This window comes from Rhea americana, unplaced genomic scaffold, assembly GCF_003343005.1.
Source record: "Rhea americana isolate MKP2758 unplaced genomic scaffold, rheAme1 scaffold_257, whole genome shotgun sequence".
NCBI classification, from domain to species: domain Eukaryota; kingdom Metazoa; phylum Chordata; class Aves; order Rheiformes; family Rheidae; genus Rhea; species Rhea americana.
The window spans coordinates 431568-452875 of NW_028186376.1; the positions used below are offsets into that span (position 1 = coordinate 431568).

Below are 21308 nucleotides of genomic sequence, written 5' to 3' on the forward strand. Positions count from 1 at the left end.
AAGGAAAAGTTATTGTTGACAGTCTGAAAGATGGGAGAAAGGTGAAGTCCAAGAAACAAAAAGCTAGTGAAACCCACTGGCTGAATTCTTTTCTGTCCTTTTAACTCCTAGCTTTTCTTTCAGAAAAAGATCTCTGTCATAGATTTCTGTCACGTCAATAAACTATGTTCCAAAGTAAAAAGAATTGCTTTATAACATGGAATTCCCATCTCAGCCAACTCAAATAGCTCTGTCCATCCAAAATCATCACAGGAAAAAGAGACATCCTCATCTACTCTTCAGAAAGTCCTCACTGTAGTTAGACTGGGTGGTGTCTCAGGGAAACAGCCACCTTTGCAAATTGGCACTCTGCTAATTTGTATTCCAGGACTCATTACTGATTTTTATAGTTATATAGTCTTTGTGTTGAGACTAACAAATGAACATGTTTGCTTAATTGTATTTATCTGTCAGTCATTTAAGATAGACTTAAATGTATGCCTGTAAACTAATTTTTCCTCATTTTTCATAACTTCATTGAGGAAGATGGAATTGGAAAACAATTTGTTACCATAATTCTCTCCCCACTCAACAAACTGTGTCTGTAGCATTTTACAGTCCCAGTAGAACCTTTGGTGGGGTGAATTATTTTGCTGATATACATGGATTTGAGGTATTTTGCTCTGAAACTGAACTTTTGGTAATAGTAGTAGAGCTCATAAAGGTTTTAGAATTGAACATAAAACCATGAGAAGCTAGTCTGGCTTGAAGCTTTTTTCCAGTCTAGAGCTGGCTCCAAAAAAGTGCATGGTTAAGTGTTTTGCTGGACTTCTAGTATTAAATGATTTAATGGACATTCAGTGTAATCAAGGTTTGTGCTTGGGTAAAACAGAAGACAGTTCATAACATGTCAAATTACTTCAAAGCCAGATGAATATGGCTGAGAATTCATTTGTAATTTGGGAAATGATTGTTGAAACTCAGAGATCTCATGAAAAATTGAAAGGCATAAGCCCATGTAAACAAGCAAACAAATGAAGATCCCCAAAAGTTTGAACCAATAATTATTTCATAAGGATTTTTCACTGTTGAATAACTGGTGATAAAAACAGCAGGGCACAGTGTTCATTTAAACTGTGAACGAGCCATCTTCTGGAAAAAGCCTGAGGCAAAGGTTCTTCACCCAGGAGGGTGCATTTGAGGAAGGTTTATTCCATTTTCTGGTTTTATCTCCATAAGAAGAGTTATCTGAAGTCAACCCCATAACCGTCTCTTGATGGAAAGATGGGCAAGACAGGAAACAAATTATCATTGTATCCAGCCTTTAGTAAATGTTTTTCCTTTTGGTTGTGACCAAAAGCAAAAGGAAGAATTTCTGCCTCCAGTGAAACAAAACAGCATTTCCTCAGTTAAAGCACTTTCTAAGCACTATATTTTTCAATGGCAGAAAACTTGCATGTGCTTGTGACTTAGTATGGATTCCTCCTCATAAAAAGGCTCCTTGCATGCAAACTGTTGTGGCTTCAGGCTGAATGGAGAGCTACTAACTTCTCTAAATGTTCAGTGAACAAAAGGTGCAGCATGCTATCTTCTGCACACGATCCTTAGTATTAATTTGGTGGACTGACATTATAAAAAAAAACCATACTGATGGACTAAAGAAATTAGTCAATACTTCTGCCTCTTGTGGTGGAAAACACTTGTAACCTTGCATTTGTATCCTTGCAGACCAGCTGATGATTAAATAACAGACGATGTTTACATGAATAATTGCTTGTCAGATCTCTGAGTTCTCTTGATCTCATTAGCAAATCTGAATTAGTAATAGCAGGCAGTTACCTAAAGGCCAAAACTTCTTGGTGTCATGATATGTTGTGGTGGGTGCTTCTGAGGTTACGAGCTGGGAGCCAAGGCATCACTTTCCAGGGTGGTGCWGATATTTACCTATTTACATGTTGAGTTACGTTCTGCTTAAAGGCATCCACAGCTTGTGTCTGATCAGCTGTCTGGCCACGCTTGAGTGAGGAGTTACGGTAAGGATATCCATTGGCTGATGACAGCTGAAAAGGTAAAACGGAGTCAGTAATRCCAGGGAAGGGGAAAGCTCTGAGAGATGTGCAAGGTGATAATGATAGATGAATCATGGTCTGGAAGCTTTTGGTCAAGATGAGGCACACACCAAAGAAAAATGTTTTTTCAGGGAAAATAGTATCCATAGGGCTTGTTAAAGGCTCACTTAATTCCAGATATTGTGTTTCCTATTTTTTTAGGAGCTGAGGCTGATTATTGCTTGCCCTTTTCTGGCCTTATTTTCTTTCCATATTTAAGTGGAGTGAGCAGATCCAACTGAGTCTTGAGCTGACTTCTTTTAAACCACCACCACAAACTCTGTGATAGCACAGATGGGTCAGATCAGAATTTAAGATGTCAGAARTATACCAGACAACTTTGTTCTCCCTGGAATACTGCTAGGTTCCTCTTAYGCCAAATGCAGAGGTTACCTTGCCAGAACTTCCCATTTTTAGGAAGGACTAGGGCTGACTCTTTGAAAGGGAAACCCAACAACTACTAGCCTATTTGCGTGTGCCTCTGCTGCATGAATATATTACGCTATGAGATTTGGTACTGGCAGCAAAATCCCATGCACTCAGAGTATTGGCCAAGCAGCAGACTCTGCCCTAATCTCTGCATCTCTGTTTTAATGCTAATATATCCCATTGTTTGAAACTTCACTCCGATAACAGAGTTGCACCCTGTGCTGCAGTTCATTGAATTCCCTCAGAAAAATCAGAGAACTGATGTCTCAACCTGTCACGATAAAACCCAGCAAGGGCCTCAGTACTGTAGGCAGGATGAGTTTCGCTTTCCAGCTTGTAAAGCTTCATGGGCTTCAGCAAAAGATGTTTCTCACTCTGAGAAAGAAGGAGGAAAGGAAGAGGAAAGGAGGAAAGGAAGAGAGAGGATGACTAGGAGCACAAGACTAACCTCTTCTTGCAAGTGTCCGATGTCTATTTCCCAGGGAGCTCCACGGAAAATTTCCATGGGTGGTTCCCACCCGTTGCGGAATTTAGGAATGTAGCTTGGGATGTTTGCTTCTCGAGGCCATTCAGCTCTAGGACATGAAGSAGGAATATGCAGTGAGGGTCACAAGCAGCATGGGTCTGAGAGCCTCCATTACCGTGGCATCGGCAAGGTCATCAGGGCAGAGGATGCTAGATGAAATGCTAAGCCCTGAACTGGTGTAAGCAACCATTAAATTGAAGGATTAGGGTGAAACAGACCTACATCCTCCTTTATCCTTGACCCTCTGACATAGCTATAAAAGTAAGCATCCCTAATGTCTTTCTCAAGTGTTTGGGAAGCCTTGTGAGATGGCAGCCCTGTCCTCACCTGGATCTGGTCCATGTCTCTCCAAGGGAGTCCCACAGGCTCATCTCTTTTGGTGTCAGATGTCCTCTCAGGAAATCTGTGGCATCTTTAGAAAGAAGTGGACTGAGGACAGACCTGGCAAGCTCAGGGCCACCACAGCTATTGACAATCTGAAATACACACAAACACACGCAAATACAAGAGATTTTGCAGGGGTTCAAAATGTCAAAGCAGCACACACAAAGGAACAGAAATCAAAGACAGAAAAATCAGTGTCTCTGACCTTTTGGAGTTTCTGTGCATGCCCACGCCAAAGGAAGCCAATCTAGCCTCTATGGTGAGCACTTCTGAAAACACGCCACTTCATATTAGACTAGCAGTTCTAAAGCTCCTCTGTGCCTTCATATTTAAGGCTGAGATTTCAAGACACAGGTGAACTAAATGAATGGTTTRCTGCTACCTAAAAGGGATGCTGTGTCATTCAAGGGCCATTTTTGGTTAAGAAAAAGGAGACAAATAAGGAAAATAGTTTCTCTGCCAACTTTGATCTGACTGAGATCTCCAAGGTATAAAATGACAGACAAAGGGCAAGCCTTCATGCCAAGGGATTACATGACTCTGGTTGACAGCAGGCAATCCTTAGATCAACTCAGCTGTCTCAAGAAGCATCAACCTAAATCTTTGAGAAAGAGGGGACAGATCAGAGGAAAACAAGAATTTTTCTATTGGAGCCAAAGCAATGTCTGAACTGAAAATTAGACGTTGTTGGAGATAGGATACATCAAAAGCTGTCACATTACAAAATTGAATCTGTGTCACCTCTGGCTTCTTTTTTAAGTTATAGTAGCCACTGTGATCACAATCTCAGACTCAACCATAGACTTCTTCACTGAAGTGTGAACGTCTCTGAGGTGAAAGGACTAAGTGATATGAATAGAAAGCTATGTCTGACTAGGGAGTTGGCCCAAAGAGGACCACACAATATGCACTGCCCTTCTGATTTCATTTGTATCTAGCAGTTGGCTGTAGTAACTCAGCGCTGATCCATCATTTTTGCCATGTCAAATGTAGCATTAGTTACTGCAGGTCCARTTTGTTTTGTTTGCTAGTAATGTCTTACTTGCATTTATATACGCTGATCCTAGCATGATGGATGAACATGGACCTCTTTGGTCATTAAATTTAATCCCCTGCAGATTGTAGCAACTGTGTTGCATGGAGAGAAAATTACCATGCTCCATCTTAAAACTAGTTAGATCACCTCCCTACTGATTTTCATTGCAGGGCAGAAAATGACTACTCTTGAGGTGTAGAAATTTTTACCTAATTCACTCTAGTGTCTTGTCTATTCAGTAATCAGCACCACTAGAAATAAAAAGGCCTGTGAAGAAGGTTTACCAGTTCCAGTGGCCCAAACAGGAAATGTACCAACTCTGAAGCACTTGGGTTCTGGATGTGCTTTCTCAGTTTGGCCTGAAAAGAGAAAGAAAACCTTGTTTAATCCCAATCTGGTTTTGGCTCCTCTGTTCTGTGACATGGAGGAATTGCTGTTGACAAATATCTGGCTAGAGTTAACAATACAGTCTGAAAAGTAAGGAAACTCTTAATAGTTTACTTCCAATTTGGGAAGAAGATTAAGTGATTGGGGAGTAGGAATCATTCTGGTTTAGATTATTTCTATTTGGCGGCCGTTCCTAAGAGCCTGGACTTTCAGAAGGGGTGAAACATCTGCTCTATAAAAATCATGCCCTTTAAAGCTGTTTTGAGAGKAAACTGAAAGTCTTGGTTTATTCTGGAAGCCTTAGTGAAGAATTGAAGGCTTATTACTTTTGATTCTTGCAAAGTTGAAAATCCTGTCAGTTCCTGTGAATGAAAACAACAGAGCGAGTGTTTTACASGGCCTATTGGCAAATTGCCACAGGAAAAAATCTTCACTGAGGTCTTGCCTGTGTAGTGCATATAGAGCTGCCCAGTCCAGTAAAATGCTTGATATTTGGAAAAGACTGTGATGGAACRGAGGAGAAAATGTTTAGGATTACTTTACAATAAGAATTGCATTAACAGCAATCAGCTAAGCTTGGTGAGAAACCACTTGAGTTTATGCTTCCTTTCTATTCTTTTCTCATGTCTCATGCTGCTGGCATTGCTGCAATGGAAAACAGACCCCTCTCCTAACGAAATGCAATGCCTAGTCATTGTAAATGCTGGCAATTAAACATTAATGTGGAGTGGAAARTGTGAAATAATTGATGGCAACAGGGCAACTGCGCGAAGTGGCTCTTCACAAGGAGGGAGCAGCCATGTGGCACATGACAAATTCCTGGGGGCAGGCATGACAGCGCTGCTCCACCTGGATCCCCCACCCTCCTTGTTACTTGCCCCTGGCCTCTTGCCTGGAGAACAGCTGCTCTTGGTGGGTTTGTTTACCCATGGATAGCAAAGTCCAACGCCTGAGTGCAGAGGGATCTCAGATACGTGAATGAATTTCTTACATGTTAGCTCATGTGCTGCTGATAGGAAAGCAGCAGCAATGCTCAGTAGGGCTGCGTGCCAGAGAATTTACTCAGATTTGCAGTCTGTAATGAGTGCTTGCGACTGCATCACACTGTTGGTGGTGGCCAAGTTGGCTAGTACTGGATAGCACACTAACTCCAGTGTAGATGCAGGCTGTGACTGAGGGTTTGGTTGACCGTGCTGGCTATACTTTGTTTATCTCAGCTTTATGAGCAGCCAGAAAGGGCTGGGTGCAATAACCTAGTGTGGATTTCTTTCTGCTTGGAACATCCTCAGCTTCTTCCTCAGGGCAGCCTTACTAATGACTTCTCAGGAACGATCTTGTTAGGCTGTGTTCACTGGGCAAGCTTGGTCAGAATTGACTGAACTTCCTTCTGGCTTGTTACACTGATGGGCTCACATGCCTAATTAAGCAGAAATCGCAGCACTAGGAACATCTTTATGCTCCTACTCTTCGTTCCCTTAATAAGGCAGCTCCTCCAGAGGAGAAACAAAGGAGGAGCTAGAAATGTTAGGGCAATGGGGGACATCAGTGTGATTGGTTATAACTGGAGACTTCCCAGGGCTCTGGCTAAGGCAGCTTTACAGCTGCTCAGTCAACAGAATCAAACAGGAACATAAGTTATTTTTCATATATATATATATATATGTATATGTATACACATACATATATACACACACACATATATATATATATATAAAGTCCTAGATTTTCTGCCTTGGAAGGATAACAAAGACTAGAGCTCTCACAAAATCACCTGGATTTTTAAAGCGGGCAAACAAAATTGAATATGCACAGTAAGGATGTCTATATAAGCCTTGTAACAGCTACCAGCAAGGTGGGTGTGACAGTTCTTAGATCTCTAAAGTCACAGCTTCATAAATACTGGGCTTCAGGACTGCACCTGAAAAGAGATTCTGGCATTGCAGGGCCCCTGGCTGTTCAGTTCCATTCTATGTCACCACTCAATTTGGGCTGGATTAGCATCTCTGCAGCCACAGGATGAATCTAGTAAGGGAACTCATCTGGCTTAAAATTAACATAGCAAAAAGAAATTGGTTTGTTTTAATATGTATGCTATCGCTAATCCTCCCATGCAGGAGCACAAGTGCTTGTGCTGTCCTACAGAGAAGGAAGGTGTGGAGAGTTGAAGAGCAAAAGGTTGTTCCTTTTTGTGGCAAAGCTGATGCATGTCAGAGCAAAGTGTTTGTGAAACAGGGGTGCTAGTTCCTGTTGCATGGGAGCATGATGCTGATATTTGCACTGGCAGGCTGGAAGGTTTGTGCATTTTTTGAACTTAGACTTTATGCCTTTATTTTCAGTTTAACAACTTGACTAGAGAAACCTACACAAGCCTGAAACAATGTTTGTTTTGTGATTGTGTGTGGCAGAGAAATCTTGAATTCATACCTTTGTACTTTGATAGCGGTTTTGATTCAAATTTCATTTTATATATTTAGTAATTGTGATATACAGGGAAACAGCCATGTCACTGCATGGGACCAAAACACCCCTCTATGTCTTACCAAGAGGTTAAAAGCCAGTTTGGTTTTCTGGAAGCAGTCGATGAACTCAGCCTCGCTTGGGGGTCTTGCTCGAAGAGTCAGTACTCCCTCTTTTATGAGAAAGTGGAGAGAAAGACACTTTAATTAGAACATCCCTTTCCAGGAGAGGTTCAGCTTGCTGGCATGCACAAGACTGCTGTGACTAGAGCAACTCAAAATCAAGAGCCGAAGAAAGCCAAAATATCTCTCTGTTGGAGGCTCTGTATGCTCTGAAATAGGTTCCCAAGAAACGGGAGGACCTACCAATCTGATGTATCTGTTGTTGGATCCTTAGCCACACTGCTGCACTGACCTGCCTCGTGAGGGTCCCTTAGGTTTCTTCAGGTTTCCTCCCAACCTTCATCCGTGCCCCATGTTGCCCATTTGTTCTAGCTGATGTAAAGTACCTGCTGGCCCTTTCTTCTTATTTTTCTTCCCTTTCTTCCTTTGGTTGAGCTGTTTGAATGCCTCTGCAGCCTTCTGAAGCCTGGCGACAAACACTTCAATGTCATCCAGAGTGCAGTTCAGAGTTTGCTGTGAAGACAAGAACATGATGAACCAAGGTGAAAGAGAATCAAGACTGCAAGTGTCTTGGAAGCCCAAATCCCAGAGTGTGCCTATCTGTCTGCCTACACCCTTTCCTGCAAGAATGGATAGGAATGGGGAAACTAGGTATGAAAGCTGAATTCATCACTTTTCAGTCACAAAGCTCTGCCTGGGTTAGTCTGCTGTATTTGTCAATGTGATAACTGTTCCCTGCTAATGAACATCAGGAAAATTAAAACTTGGCTGTGGGTTGGGGATGAGCAGTCCTTCTGAAATCAGAAGAGCTACTTGAGGACAAAAAGAGATTGCAGCTGACCTAGTAATGGAGTTTTGGTTTTGCTCACCTCATCTTTATAGGCAGTAGGTGCCAGATTAACAATGATTAAACTACACATAAAATGTCTTTTCATGGAGGAGTCCCCCTGCTTCCTTCTTCTCTTCTCTCCCCCCCCTTCTCTCTGTTGATCATGCACCATTCTTGTTACCAACCGTTTCTTTTTCAATTTTCTGTGCTAAGATGGCTCGGGACTCTTCATGGTCCTGGGAGCTGGAGCCTCGTCGTTCATAGTCTGCTAAACAAGGGAGAGGAGAGAAAAAGATGTTTACCATTATGGACTGAAGATGGGCTCCATTTAACACAGAAACTGTGGCCTGTGAGATGGTAACTCTTGACTTGGGTTGTTTAGTCATTTATTCTGTGTTTTGATAGCACCTCAGGAGCTCACAAAGAGCAATTCATGCAGGAGGTGATCAAAGTTACCGATTCAATCTTCCAAGGGTCACAGCAGTTACCTGCCTGCCAACCCTCCATGTCAATACGCTGCCTGTTTTCAAATATGGGTGGTGAATGAATTACAAAAAGCAACCAGCTGCTAGCTACAGGCAGAGACCTGCAAAGCCAGATCTCCAGCTGTTGCGAGCCACTAACTGCTTTGCTTTTGAGCTAAGCTTACACCCACTGAGGAGCTGAATGGCCCCTGCTCCCACTGCTAAGCACTCCATGTGTATGTGAAGTGCAATGGGAATAATTCATACCCACTCTTCCAACCTCCAGCTCTCAACAGAAGCCTTGGTTGTCCCAGGGATAGAAGTATAACTAGTCAATGGATAAGCATGAAGAAATAAGACCTGGAAAAAATACTACTGTCAGTTGCTAGACTGCATCAGGGCAGGAATTCTGCATGACAGACATTTAGGCAGGCCCATGCAAAAATCAACATTTTTGTATGCAAGTGCTTTTAACGGGTATAGAAAACACCCTCTTGCAATAAATAAATGTACGAGCACCTACCAGGTTTCAGAAGACAGACACAGAGTGAGATGGCAATGTTTCAACGTGAGCAATTGCTCAGGTAGCCTCTTGTGAAAAGAGTGATGCGTCAACTGATGAAATGGGTTTTGAAAGGGCTAGGACAGCAGGTGTTCAGACACCAAAACATACAAAGTGGAGAGGCAGTTTTTGGCAGAAGACTGTGAAAAATGTATGTCATCTTTAAGTGTTAAGATTAGATGATTAGTTTTGTCAGGTTTTGTAGAAAAAGCAGTAAGATTTGTTTAAAGGAAGAAGCAATCTCAGCAAACAGGCATCATTCAAGACTTTATTCTGCCAGCTGCTTTTCATACCGGACTCCATTTTCTCAGGTTCAGAAATTCTACCTGAAATGTGTGCCCAGCCCTGCTGATGTAAGCAATGAACTTAAAACTTCATATTAAGCATATTGGGAAGGGAAGAGTTAAGGGTGGCCATTACATGAAAAGCTGCTGAGCATTGGAATATAGGTGTTCATAGATGGTATTTATGGCAATCTGTATTATATGCATATGAATTATTTTTAAAAAGCTCTTCTGCTCAGCCATATCTTATTTGCATTATGCAAAGCTGGATCTAAAATAGGTTCTTCATTCAGGAAACTAGATCAGCTGCTTGGTTTCAGATCCCACCTCAGGGAAGAGTATTTTCTCTCCTCTGCTACTATTTGGAGTATTTCATATTGTACCTTGATTACAGGTTTTCCTTGAACCTAGAAGTTAAGAGTGCCCACCCCAAGAGAAGCTGGTGAATTAGGCAGTGGTAGGAAAGGCCCAGCATTTATTGGTCATTTTAGTCAATCTGAGCTTTCCTCTGAGTCAGAATCTGGGAGCTTATTTCTGTTACTTCTTCCTCCAGAGAATAATACAGTTTTCTTTCAAGACAGCTGAAAGTAGACTGAAGTCAGGATGGTTTTGAAATAAGATTTTATATTAACACATGAGAGAGATGAGTTCAAATCCATGTTTTCACTCTTGATTCTAGGAAAACTAGTGCAAACCACTTAATTTCTGTAGGTGAAATTTTGGCTCCTGTATGGCCAGCAGGGCCTTCCTGATCCAGGTCTATCTATCTTGTTTGTACATTTTGAGATCATCGGTACCTGGTCTGAGCTTCATGTATTTGCTCAGTTTCATGAAGAGCTTTCATTTCTCTTGGGAATTTCATTATTCCCACAATACAGATGCCATTACAAGGAATTTTGAGGAGCTTTGATTTATTGAGCTGTCATTTAGCAGAAGATGCCTACTACCAGCCTAGAGGGTTGAAATATTTGCTGCTGCCCAATTTTTAGGCATTTATAGAGCACTGCCAGAGATGTAACAAAATGTTTTGTTTGGTAGTATCTGTGTTACTTTGTAACACTGCCAGACACTGCGCTCCTGCAATATAGGGCCTGAAACCACCACAGGCCCTTTCAGGAGGGTTGGCTGTCCTGGGTGATTTTTTTGCGTGAGTCGCCAGCTCCCAGGAGAGTCTTGCTGATCACCTCCAGTACCTGGATCGTGCTGGGAAGGAGGTGCCACCCGGTTCCGGTTCATTGATGAGCCTCGCATATCGTGCTGGATAGGGACGGGAGCCGGCCCTTGAGGCGGTGGCAGGATAGACTGTCTCTGCTTTATCTTTTCTTGGTTTACTCTGCAAGACAAACAGCAGAGCCAGCATCAGTGGCTGATGATCCTGTTTCTGAGTGTGAGAATGCAGCAGCAGGAGCAAGGACAGAACACTCCAGGGGATCCTGTTTGCCTTGGCTGAATTTCCCTCTTTGCCCAGAGGCTTGCAGGTTTGAGAGGAGTGGCTGCAAGCGGAAAGCCCACATCTTTGGCAAAGAAGAGCTCCAGCAGTTGATTGATTTAAGCGGGGCTTGCTATGTTTGATCTGGAAGACCCGTACTTTCAGTAAACACCATTTGGTAGTGGTGCAGGGTTGTTGTAGCAGGTGCTTCAGAGCAGAGGCTGTCTGTGAGGCTGGTGAAACACCTTGCACGGAGTCAACAGCTCAAACCATTTTTTTCCTAGCTCTATCACAACATTCAAGAGCCCTTCTTTGAAATCAATCAGCAGAAGAATTCCTCCAGAATGTTTCGTTTCAGAGTATAAAATCCCCGAGGGGCCGCYCATGGGAGATTGAGACTCCCCTCCCAGGCATGTAAAACAAGGATATGTTTTGAGCAAGGAAAAAAAAAATGACAGCCAAAATTCAGATCCCCTGTAAATTGCCATGGGACCCAGCTAGGAGGCTAAGTGAGCTTTTTAACCATGTCCTCATGGAGATGAAAATTATAAGAGAGTCTGATTTGCAGCTTTTGTAATATTTGATTGGGAATTTGAACCAYTCTGTCTGGGCTCTGCCACAGCAATGAGGCAACTGAGGAAGTGCTTGTTTTCCAGCTTCATTAGACAAAACTGTCCAGAATGGTATATGAGTGTTTCATGCCATCAGATCGAGCTCTCATTCAGCTTTAAACCCTGAGCTCATACTGGCTAAAATCTTACACGGCGTCTGGATCCACATGGGGTCTAGGGCCGGCTGGGCAGCCTCTGCACTCTGAGTTTTCTTTGTAGGAGATATGATTATGGGCTTTTATTTATTTATTTATTTACTCCTGGCTAYGTCTTGTAGCCCTGCAGTACTTACTTGAGCGTCTGTGGCCGTATCTTCTTTCCATGCTTGTGGTCTGCCAGGGCACTTTCTATGTCCTCATGAACCATCTCCGCCTCAAAGACAAAACAGGGTATTTTACTAGGGGTTTACTTTGGAGAGGGTGGACAGCTCCAAGTGGGCAAGGAAAGAAATGGCTAGCAGAGAACTGGGAGCCAGGAGGCATGTTTGCTCTGTCACCAGCTTGTTTGGTCTTGAGGAGGCTGCAGCCAAACATTTCTGACAGTGCACAGTCCGAGAGTATGTGGGGTAGGTGAGAGTGCCAATTTAGAAGGGCTGGAAGCCTAGGGACATTAAGTGAAGGCATCAATGTCTGGGCAAACCTCTAGGGCCACTCACAACTTCCATTGACAATTCCTGGAAAACTCTGCCAATAAGGCAAGCAAAGTGTGTGCACAATGTGCTGCAGTGGGATCGGATGCTGTGCTGCTGCAACGGATGTGCCAGTGCGAGCCCTGGTGCCATGAGTGGGAGAGGTGGGCTGGAAAGGACTTTATAGGTGGATTGCAAATGCTCTAKGAGGACACTCATGGCTCTGCCCAGTCCACAATTTTGAACACGCAAGAACAAAGCCATGCTGGCATATCAGCATATCCATACAGCCAGCAGTCATTCCTGCACACACACTGTGCTTGCAGTTTCCTTCATACACCTGGTGCTGGTTCTGCTTTCCCTTTCTCATGTGGCCCAGCAGTGCAGAAGGGTTTCTGGCTGCATGCCACAGTACCCCATCTCCCAGCATACCCCACTGTCATCCCGCTGGCAAGGTGATGCTCTGCTCACCTCCACCTCATCGCAGTTGAAGAAGTGAATGTCCGGTTTGTGCTGCTCTGAATCCTGGCACACAAGGAGGAGGATGGAGGAATAGCGCATCTGATTCAGCACTGTTTGRCAGTGCTGGACTGTTGGCAGAGGGAATTCCTCCAGCTCCTCCTAAAAAAGAAAGAGAATGGGATTGGGCAATGAAGAGCTCTATTAAACTAACAGGGCAACGATCCTGGGTTTCCTGACAGAGCTTGTGCTTCTCAACATTGATTTTTTGGGCTCTTCAAAGATGCATGTCATGGTTTGCAGAGAGGCAGTGTGTGGTTGGGACCCAGGAGAAATAGAAGAGAGGTGGATGGGAAATGGAGGTGAACTCATGTTCTTTTCTGAGTCCTGAATATGGAACACCCAGCATGAGGCTTCAACAGGTTGAGCTCAGTGTTTGCCATCATCTTATTTTGCTTTAACTGCACTTGTCACATGTCCTAGCAGAGCACTGGGAAGATGCTTTTTGTGTAATAACAGTGATAGGACTTGCCCTCCCACTGACTCCCTAGTACTGACCTTGGACTAATATTTTTTGGTTTCTCATTGCTAAAGTGCAGGCAGCACTACCCTTTTCCCACTTTCTGGCTGTTCTGTCCTGTCATACTGGGTGACCTGTGTGCATATGCATGTATTGCCTGTCAAAATGGGACACAAAATGGGATTCTGCGTGTTACTATAATGCAAGAATAGATCCTTCCCTCTTTGCTCATGCTATATGCAGATCTCCATGTACCTGTATGTCTTCATCACTCCCTCAGAAAGCAGATTTASTGCTGACCTGGAGCACAGGTCAAGGCATCTTCCACCTAGGTAGTATCTGTGCTTTGGATTCATGAATACATCAGCCCACACCTGCTTGCATTTGAGTTAAAGTCAGCCAACCCCTGCACATCCAGGAGTGGAGTTTGGTAGTGATTTGCCCTTATTCAGATTCCTGGGAAATTGTCAWCCCAAGAAGAACGGGAATGGCATGCACCAAACCCAATAACCCGCAGGTAACTTTCCCTGGAGCCCTCTGGGTACCTGCGACTCGCAATCCAGCAGGCGGATGGACTTGTCGTTCACTTGCAGCAGCATCTCCTGGGTCCAGATCTTCTCTTTTGAATTGAGCAACRTGAGTTTTCGAATGGCGTCATCCACTGTCACAATGGATTCACTCTTGTCCATGATGAAGGTGGCCAAGTGCTGAAGTTGGGAGGAAAGGAAGAGAAAACAAATGAAAAAGCTTTGATGGTACTGTGCCATAAATCATGGGCAACACCACCTCCGAAAGTTTGGATTATTGTTTSTCTGTCAATGTGYGTGSGCATGGGCATGAAAGAGTCACTGCYGAGGGTGTACGTTCTGGTTGTTAGTACCAGTTTGTGCTGGTCTGTCCACAGTGGTGAAAGATTGGAGTTTCCTAACACAGCAAGGGTTTTCATAATGAGTTTCACCACTTGCATATTTATYTCATCATATGTCAATTCTAGCAGCTCTGGTTCCCATCCTGCAATGTGTGATTGCAAGTACTGTATAAACACAGATTGGACCCCTGGGTTTTTTAAACTGCATTTAAAAAAGATGCAAGACACCTCCAAATCCAACACCTGACTCTGCTCCAGCCTTTAAATCCCCTTATGTACCTTCCCATCAAAATCACCAAATTAGCCCTTACAATACTGAAAATCAACCTCTCTGACTGTAAGAAGGTGTTTTTTTGCTACTTGCCTCTGTCCCACACTGCGACTTTGCTAGTTTTCCCTGATTTTCCTGCCTCCCGCTACCTGTCCTATAAAYCCAGCTCAGGGCTCTTCCCATGACCAAACTTGTCTCCATGCTGTATTCCTCTCTTGCTCTAGGTGATATGTGCACATGGGTTGGGAACAGCTCTGATGAGTGGTAACRTCCTGGACATGACTGCACTTGCATGCTTTCCCAGCCCTGCTCTACTGTGTCCTGAAGTGTGGCAGTCCAAGCTTTGCACTTGGCACTGATTGTATTTACGGYGAATTTGTGTCATTGAGCTGCACCTGCAGGCTTTCAACTGCTCCTGGGGCTCCAAGGGAGGTGAATGCTAGATGGGAGGCTGTTACAGAAAGGACAAGGGTGTGTTGTATCCAAGTGCTGTGTCATCCCCATCAGTGGGTGAAGTCCACTTCTGAAATCTGGTAACTTCTTTCTCTCCTCTCTAATCTCTAGATCCTCCTGCTGCTGTTCAGCCAGTGAGAGCAAACTGCACTCACAGCAGCAGACGTGTGTCTGCCAGCAGAGGGGACTGCAAGGCAGATAAGCTGGCAGCTTTGTCTCTTCAAAGCACAGTGCTTTTGTAATATAGGATGAGAGCAGCCAGGCTGTTTTCTGTGGAGTTGTCCTTGTGTGACTAACTGCACAGTAAGGCCACACGTTCAGGTGACAATAAAGGAGGGAAAAAATCAGGGAAACAAAAGGGAATGGTCCTGTTTCACCTTGTTCCCTCTACTGCCATGCTGTGATAAAAAGGAAGGAGAATGTGCCCTGATGGGAAAGTGGCTGGATATTTTCCCTGTCTCTGTCTTAAGCAACATTCTCCAGAAGAGATAGGCAGSAGGTTTCTGGATGGGCATGGTATAGGCTGGCCTGATAAATGCAGTCTGTGCTGTAGCTGATCCTAGGACCTGCTGCCAGGAGACCTTATCAGGACAGGTCCCAGCTCCTTCTCCCTTCCCTGCAATAGCTATGACTGACTCATCTACCAACAGGACTCTCTGAGTGACACTTCTCTGACTTGATTAGGCTGAATGATGTGTTGCTGCTAAATGGAATAGGCATGTGTGGCTCAGCTGAAGAGCCATGGAGCTGCTTAACATTGCTGGCTCTGGGATCTAGGTACTGCACACCTCTACATGCACTACTGCACATAGATGTGTAACAGCAGATGTGTTACACAGTGACTGGGCAGATGAGGACAACAGTGCAACACTCCTGCCAGGCATTTTGTGTTTGTGTCAATGGTAGCAGTGGAAACTCCTGCTTGTCTTTGATGCACAGATCCTGCAGTCTGTTTTCAGAGCAGGAGCTGGAAAAAAATGTGCATTTAATTGGGTTATAAAATTTGGAGAGGTCCTTTGCTGACTCTTTTACAGGGGTGAGTTTTGTCTGGCTTTTCTCCCTCTGATCCCTTGTCTTTATGGCCTGCACCAGAGACCATACCCACGTTAGGAAACAGTCAGTTTTCTTTCTGGTGCCAAAGCTTTGCTATGGCGGTGCTGTATTGGGATCAGGACCTGCTGTTCCAGACACAGTACAAAAAGACAGCCTTTATCTTAGAGAACTGACAAGCAAGAGATGCAAAATGCAAGAAGAGAACAGAAAAGGACTGGGGGAGAATCAGTCTGCTCCCTCTATCAGTCTCAGGTCATGTGCTGGTTAGCGAAAACCAACACCAGTGGGCAGTGTTCTCTAGGACTCAGGAYAAATTATGTGCCTTGAAGGAAGATGAGAGAGTTGCTTTAGGAAGGAAGTCCTTTCTACTTTTTTAAAAAATGGGAGGATGTGGACTGGGAGGTGGACTATCAAGTAGCAAAAGCTGGCCTTGGTTTGCACTGTCCTGCCTTAGAGAAAGTAGTGAAGGGGCAGAGGCTTAGTATATTGTGTCTGTTATGGACCAAACTTGAGGGGATCCACGCRCTCAGAATGAGGCACCTGAGACTTGGAAGGGCTTGGGGACCTAAAGGCAAGGACAGAGTCACAGCTGTTTCCAGAAGAGGTAGTTGCAGAGGGAAAGGCACTTGTTTAAAGCCCTGACAGGTAGAGAGGGCAGAGTCTTTAAACACAGCAGTCAAAGACAGAGCAACACCCCAGTCAAGTTCACTGCACTGGAGAGAGGATCCCCATGAGGACTGTGATGGGACTTGGATGGTGAGAATTAGGAAGGGAGAGAATTTATGGTGACTGCTTTGTTGTTAAGTTGGTAGTTGGGTAATTCATGAGGAGATAAGGAGATGAGAGTGAGGTGTGGGACTGGATAGAGCAGAGAAGAGGCTAAAACACTGTGGATTTTAAGTGAAGACTCGTTCTGTGTTCATAAAGCAAAGGTATTGGGTGAGGCARCATCTAAAAACTCCTGGCAGTTATTTGAGTAGAAATACTGAAAGCTGAGGTTGGTCATGCAGTCAAATACAATGAACATGCTCAGGTATGTATTACTGTACTTGTAAAATGCTGCATGAAAGGTATTCACAAAGTCAATATTATCTGTGCAGAGGTGACAAGTCCTCTGCTTTCTGAGCAATGAACTGAATTGGTTTATACTTGATGACTGGTATTCTTATCTGCTGTATTATTTTAACTGCCAGGTTTACAATCTTCATAAATTCCTTTGTTATTTACTGTTASGTAAATTAATTTTCATGGAGGGTAAAGCCACATGTCTGGCTCCAATTTATTAGAATATTTTTTCCTTTCTGTTTTGTTTAAATATTGGTAGAGCCAGGAGGAGAAACTTGCTGTTATTTTTTATTTATCTCATTAAAACCCCCTTTCATCCAGAGGGAGCTTCAAATATAGTAACTCCTATATTAACAGGCAATGACTTCCTCCATTATTAGACTTTGATCAGCTTATAGATTACTTTGAGGGTGTAAAATGCCTTTTACGAGAAAACCTCCTCCTGCTTCACTGCCTGCCACTGAAATCCTGTTTGCCTTGATCAAAGTTCAAGGTAGAGACTCACAAATGAATGGCATATGGCATAATTAATGAAGAATTTGTGTACGTGTCACTGTTTAAAGTCCCCTCTCTGCCTCCACAAGTGCCTTTATTAGATAGAGTTCACTTTAGGGTTCTTTGTGACAGTTTGAAATGAAAGGCAGGTGACCTTCTTTTAGTTGAAATCAAAGATCACATGAAGAAAAAGGGACTGATAGCCTTTTAGCTAGTGGCATATGGCCACAATTGCTTTCCGCTGCAAGGGCTGCATGATGCACAATGCAGTAGTCTCTTCCTTGAGTCATCAGGAATATGGCATGGAAAGCATATCTGTAGGCTAGTACTAAAAGAGGGGTGGCTGGTCATCAAGTTTCTTGGATGGAAACCAGAGCCTCTCTCTAAACAAGCATGTCTTAAAATTTAAATTTCATTTTAGGCAACTGAGAAGGCTTTTATATTTCAATGTTAAGTTTGCACTTAAACTCTGCTGAATCTCTGCTGAATCAGAGAAAGAAGACCCTATTTACTAAAATATGGACTGATGAAGTGCTTTCCTTTCTGGAATTCTTGTCTTTCTTGTCTTGCCCAGTTCTCAGTGATGAATGGTGCAGCTGGTTGTGGACAGGCACATCTGTTCCTGTGGTATGGAGGCCACTGGCTTCCTCCAATATGTTACGTTCCAGGAATTGCCAGGCCTTAGCCAGCCAGAACGGCTCCTCATTTTTAAGTGGATGTCTGTGACCCTGGAAGGTGAGTTTTGCTTAATGCCTTTCATGGTGGAATAGTCTTGAATTACTTGAGAGGACACAGCAACTGAGAGAGCGCTGCTGGGTGAAAGATGATAAATGATGTGGTCTCTGGTTTGAACGGATGAGTTTCTATAGCCACCATGGAAGCCCCCATTTTAACCCGTCTCTCTGTGCTGATCAAGAAGCGTGGAGTGACAAGAGTGAGAACAGCTTCACTGCTCTTCTCCAAATGCAGAAGAGGGAGAGAGAATAATAGTGTCTCAATTTTCTGTTTGCTTCCACAGAATTATCCTTATCTTTTTGACATCTATTTTCCCCCATTCTCCACTCCCCAAATACTCAACATTTTAATTTGCTGAGTCTTGATTATTCAGTAAGGACTGTAGAAGTCCCACATTCCTACAGGAGGAATGAAAGCTTTAAGCAGCTTTGCTGTTTGCCTCTCCCCAGGGCGTAGAGAATGACACTTGCTTATTATAAGAAGGTTCCTAACCAATCTTTGGCCCAATGAAGTTCCAGGAAAACGAAACACATTTCATTATCAGCCTCTATTGTTGACGTAAGTCTCTGCTCAGGCCCATAAAGTTTCAGTGTAGGCTCACCTGTACATGGTACTGTGAAGTCTCATGCATAATGACGTTGGAATTGGAGTATTTCTTCCTTTGCTCTGCAAAAAGAAGAAAACAAGCCTTCTGTTTAATGGCTATTTATTGGTAAATTAGGATCTAAGAATTATAGCTTTCATAATGGGGTGCTACTGTCTTTCTTGCAGTCTCTGAACTTTCTACTTTAGCTGGACTATTGAGAACAATAGAACATATTAACCTTTGTCACAAGGATTGGCAAATCCTTGGTGTCTTGCCTTTAATGCTGCTGAAAATTTCATTCCTTGAGGTCAGCACCACTTGTGGAGAAAGTTAAACCTAATACAAAGGAAAACCACACACAATAAGTAATTAGAAAGCTCTCATAAGAGGGCTGGGGAGGTGAGGAGCATCTTGAGAAGTCTGGCACATAGGTGGGAAGCGCATGTGTCAAAAAAAAAAAAAAATCCAACTGCTACCCACTAGTTTGGTTATAACAGCACTTTTAGACTGTCCTCCAGAAAAAATACTTTCTGAACTATTATGACTCTTCTAGTTTGTTTTCTTGCAATTTCTGGCAGGCTGTAGTATAGGGCTGCAATGTAAAAATAAGAAGAGTTGTAAGGATCAAGGCCAGACAATCAGAACTTGAGTTTCTTGAATAAGATTTTTATGAGGCAAAGAATCTTTATTACTTTCTCCCTTCTTACTGGAAAGCAGCAGTAAGGAGCAATTGGAAAACAATATTTGAATTTTCATGAGGCTATTGAATACAATCCTATAATAATTTACCCATTATTTAACTGGCAAATTTCCAGTGACTTGTTGCAAAATACTTTGCATGAATAGGAGAGGAATAAGTATCCGGTCTCAGAGTGACTTGGGACTGTCTGAACTTCAAGCATTGTCCTTACCAGCAGAGGACACCCTGTGATCCCTGTTTTGTTTAGAAAATGTAAAAAATATTTTCACTTTTCTTAAGCTGAAAATAACCTGTGTTAGAATATCCTATCTTGGGTTGTGACAAATGTCAGGGCTCCTTGTATTTTAAAGAAGTATATATTATTCCTAGCTTATTTGTGGTTTACTTCAAAGCTCTCTTTAATGCCTTCTCTGGGATGTTGGCTTCTCTACTTTTTCCTTTTTCTTCAAACATGGAACGTGTGATCTCATTTAACAAATTTCACATTAAAGAGATTGGTATCTAGAAAAGAGATATTCCAATATAAAGGCAGTCAGTGATGCAGCCAATGGACAATTGCCATTTTTTTTTTAAAAAAAGGATCTTTTGGTGAAGTGGCTCAACACCCATGCAGACCTTTCCAGAATATGTTTTTGGTTTATAGTTTTTGTAACATGTCACATTTTTATTGAAAAAAAACATTCCCCAAATCCTCATTGAAAATACTGGTAATACTTCTGTTTGCTGAATACTGGAGTTTTCCTGGTAACCAAAATACTAGGGCTTCTTTTTGTAATTAAAAAGTTGAAAAGCTGAAAATACTCTATCTGAACTGTAAACAGGGAAACAAAGTGAATATAAAGCACAGCAAGGACAGGAGCGCGTAACTAGAAAAGCCTGGACTTCAGAAGTGGGAAAGAGCTGTGGGAAGGAGCAAGGTCTGTCACAGTAATTACCATCCTCTGATGGTCCTTAGAAGGCCCCTGCCAGTGTGGGCCCCAGCCTGGGGCAACCAGAGCTCCATCTTGTCAGTCTTTTAAGTGATAGCTAGAGAAATGGGGTAGCAAGCTAACAAAGATGCTGGTGACATAGCATATCCCTAGGGACACAGAGTTTCATTTGACTTTTCTTTTTGCCATCCTCAGAAACTGAGCTGGGTGTTTTCACATTCTTTCAGTTCATTCAACAAGAAAACTACCTGTATATGCACTCGTGTTTCCTGGGTTACTTTTGCTGTAAATTGTTTCCCTTCTGAGTAAACAAGCTCAACTCAAAGAGTGTAAGGTGCTCGAGTGGTAGTTCTGGCTTTCCCTCTGCTCGTGTCTTGAGTTTCTTTTTCTCTGTTCCTTGTGTAAAGCACAGAAGTGACTATTTCCTATCTGCTGCTACTACTATTGTATGATAGAGTTTCTGTTCCCTTTCTTTCCACCAGTGAAGTGGCATCTCGATGCCAAATCTGGACCAGACCTGGTCTATCTCCACATTGCTTTCCTGCTCTCAGTTGTGAGGCTTTGATGGGCTCATGCTGCTTTGCTGAGAGAGAATAAATCAAGTTCTGACTCTGAGAAGGGAGCAATGTGGGAGTCTTGCTCTTAGGGAACTCAGCCAGGTTCTCATTAAGTCCCGGTTGCCTTTAGTGCCTTTAGAACCAGGCAGTAAATCTCTTGCTGAAGGAGTGCACACTGTTGCAAAAGAAGGAAAATTGAGTATAGGTGATACAAGCAGGGACAAGGCAGAAGGAAAGGGAACAGCACCTGGTCTGCTTTCACCCTGTTTGCACGTTTGTTAACAGATTCTTTTCTTTTCTCACCTCTGTGCACAAACGTATCTTATCGTGGTCGGCATGGGAGTGACAGTGTGAGGACTCCCAAGCTGCCGTTCGGGAAGAG

General features: G+C 43.2%; 1 protein-coding gene across 2 annotated transcripts in view; it reads right to left on the reverse strand.

Annotated features, from left to right (window-relative positions):
* The window catches only part of EPS8L2 (EPS8 signaling adaptor L2), a 79268-nt gene that overhangs the window by 14100 nt on the left and 43860 nt on the right, over positions 1-21308 (reverse strand). Inside the window, exons 4-15 of one of the 2 annotated variants that reach the window (XM_085307334.1) lie at positions 18756-18820; positions 13760-13921; positions 12707-12856; positions 11900-11979; positions 10761-10900; positions 8443-8522; positions 7815-7941; positions 7390-7478; positions 4747-4821; positions 3370-3518; positions 2965-3091; positions 1924-2039 (exon numbers count right to left, since the gene is read on the reverse strand). In XM_085307334.1, coding sequence (XP_085163460.1) covers positions 1924-2039; positions 2965-3091; positions 3370-3518; positions 4747-4821; positions 7390-7478; positions 7815-7941; positions 8443-8522; positions 10761-10900; positions 11900-11979; positions 12707-12856; positions 13760-13921; positions 18756-18820 — 1360 coding nt within the window. Of the gene's footprint in view, positions 1-1923; positions 2040-2964; positions 3092-3369; positions 3519-4746; positions 4822-7389; positions 7479-7814; positions 7942-8442; positions 8526-10760; positions 10901-11899; positions 11980-12706; positions 12857-13759; positions 13922-18755; positions 18821-21308 lie in introns of both variants that reach the window. The other variant, XM_085307333.1, reaches the window with a different exon arrangement.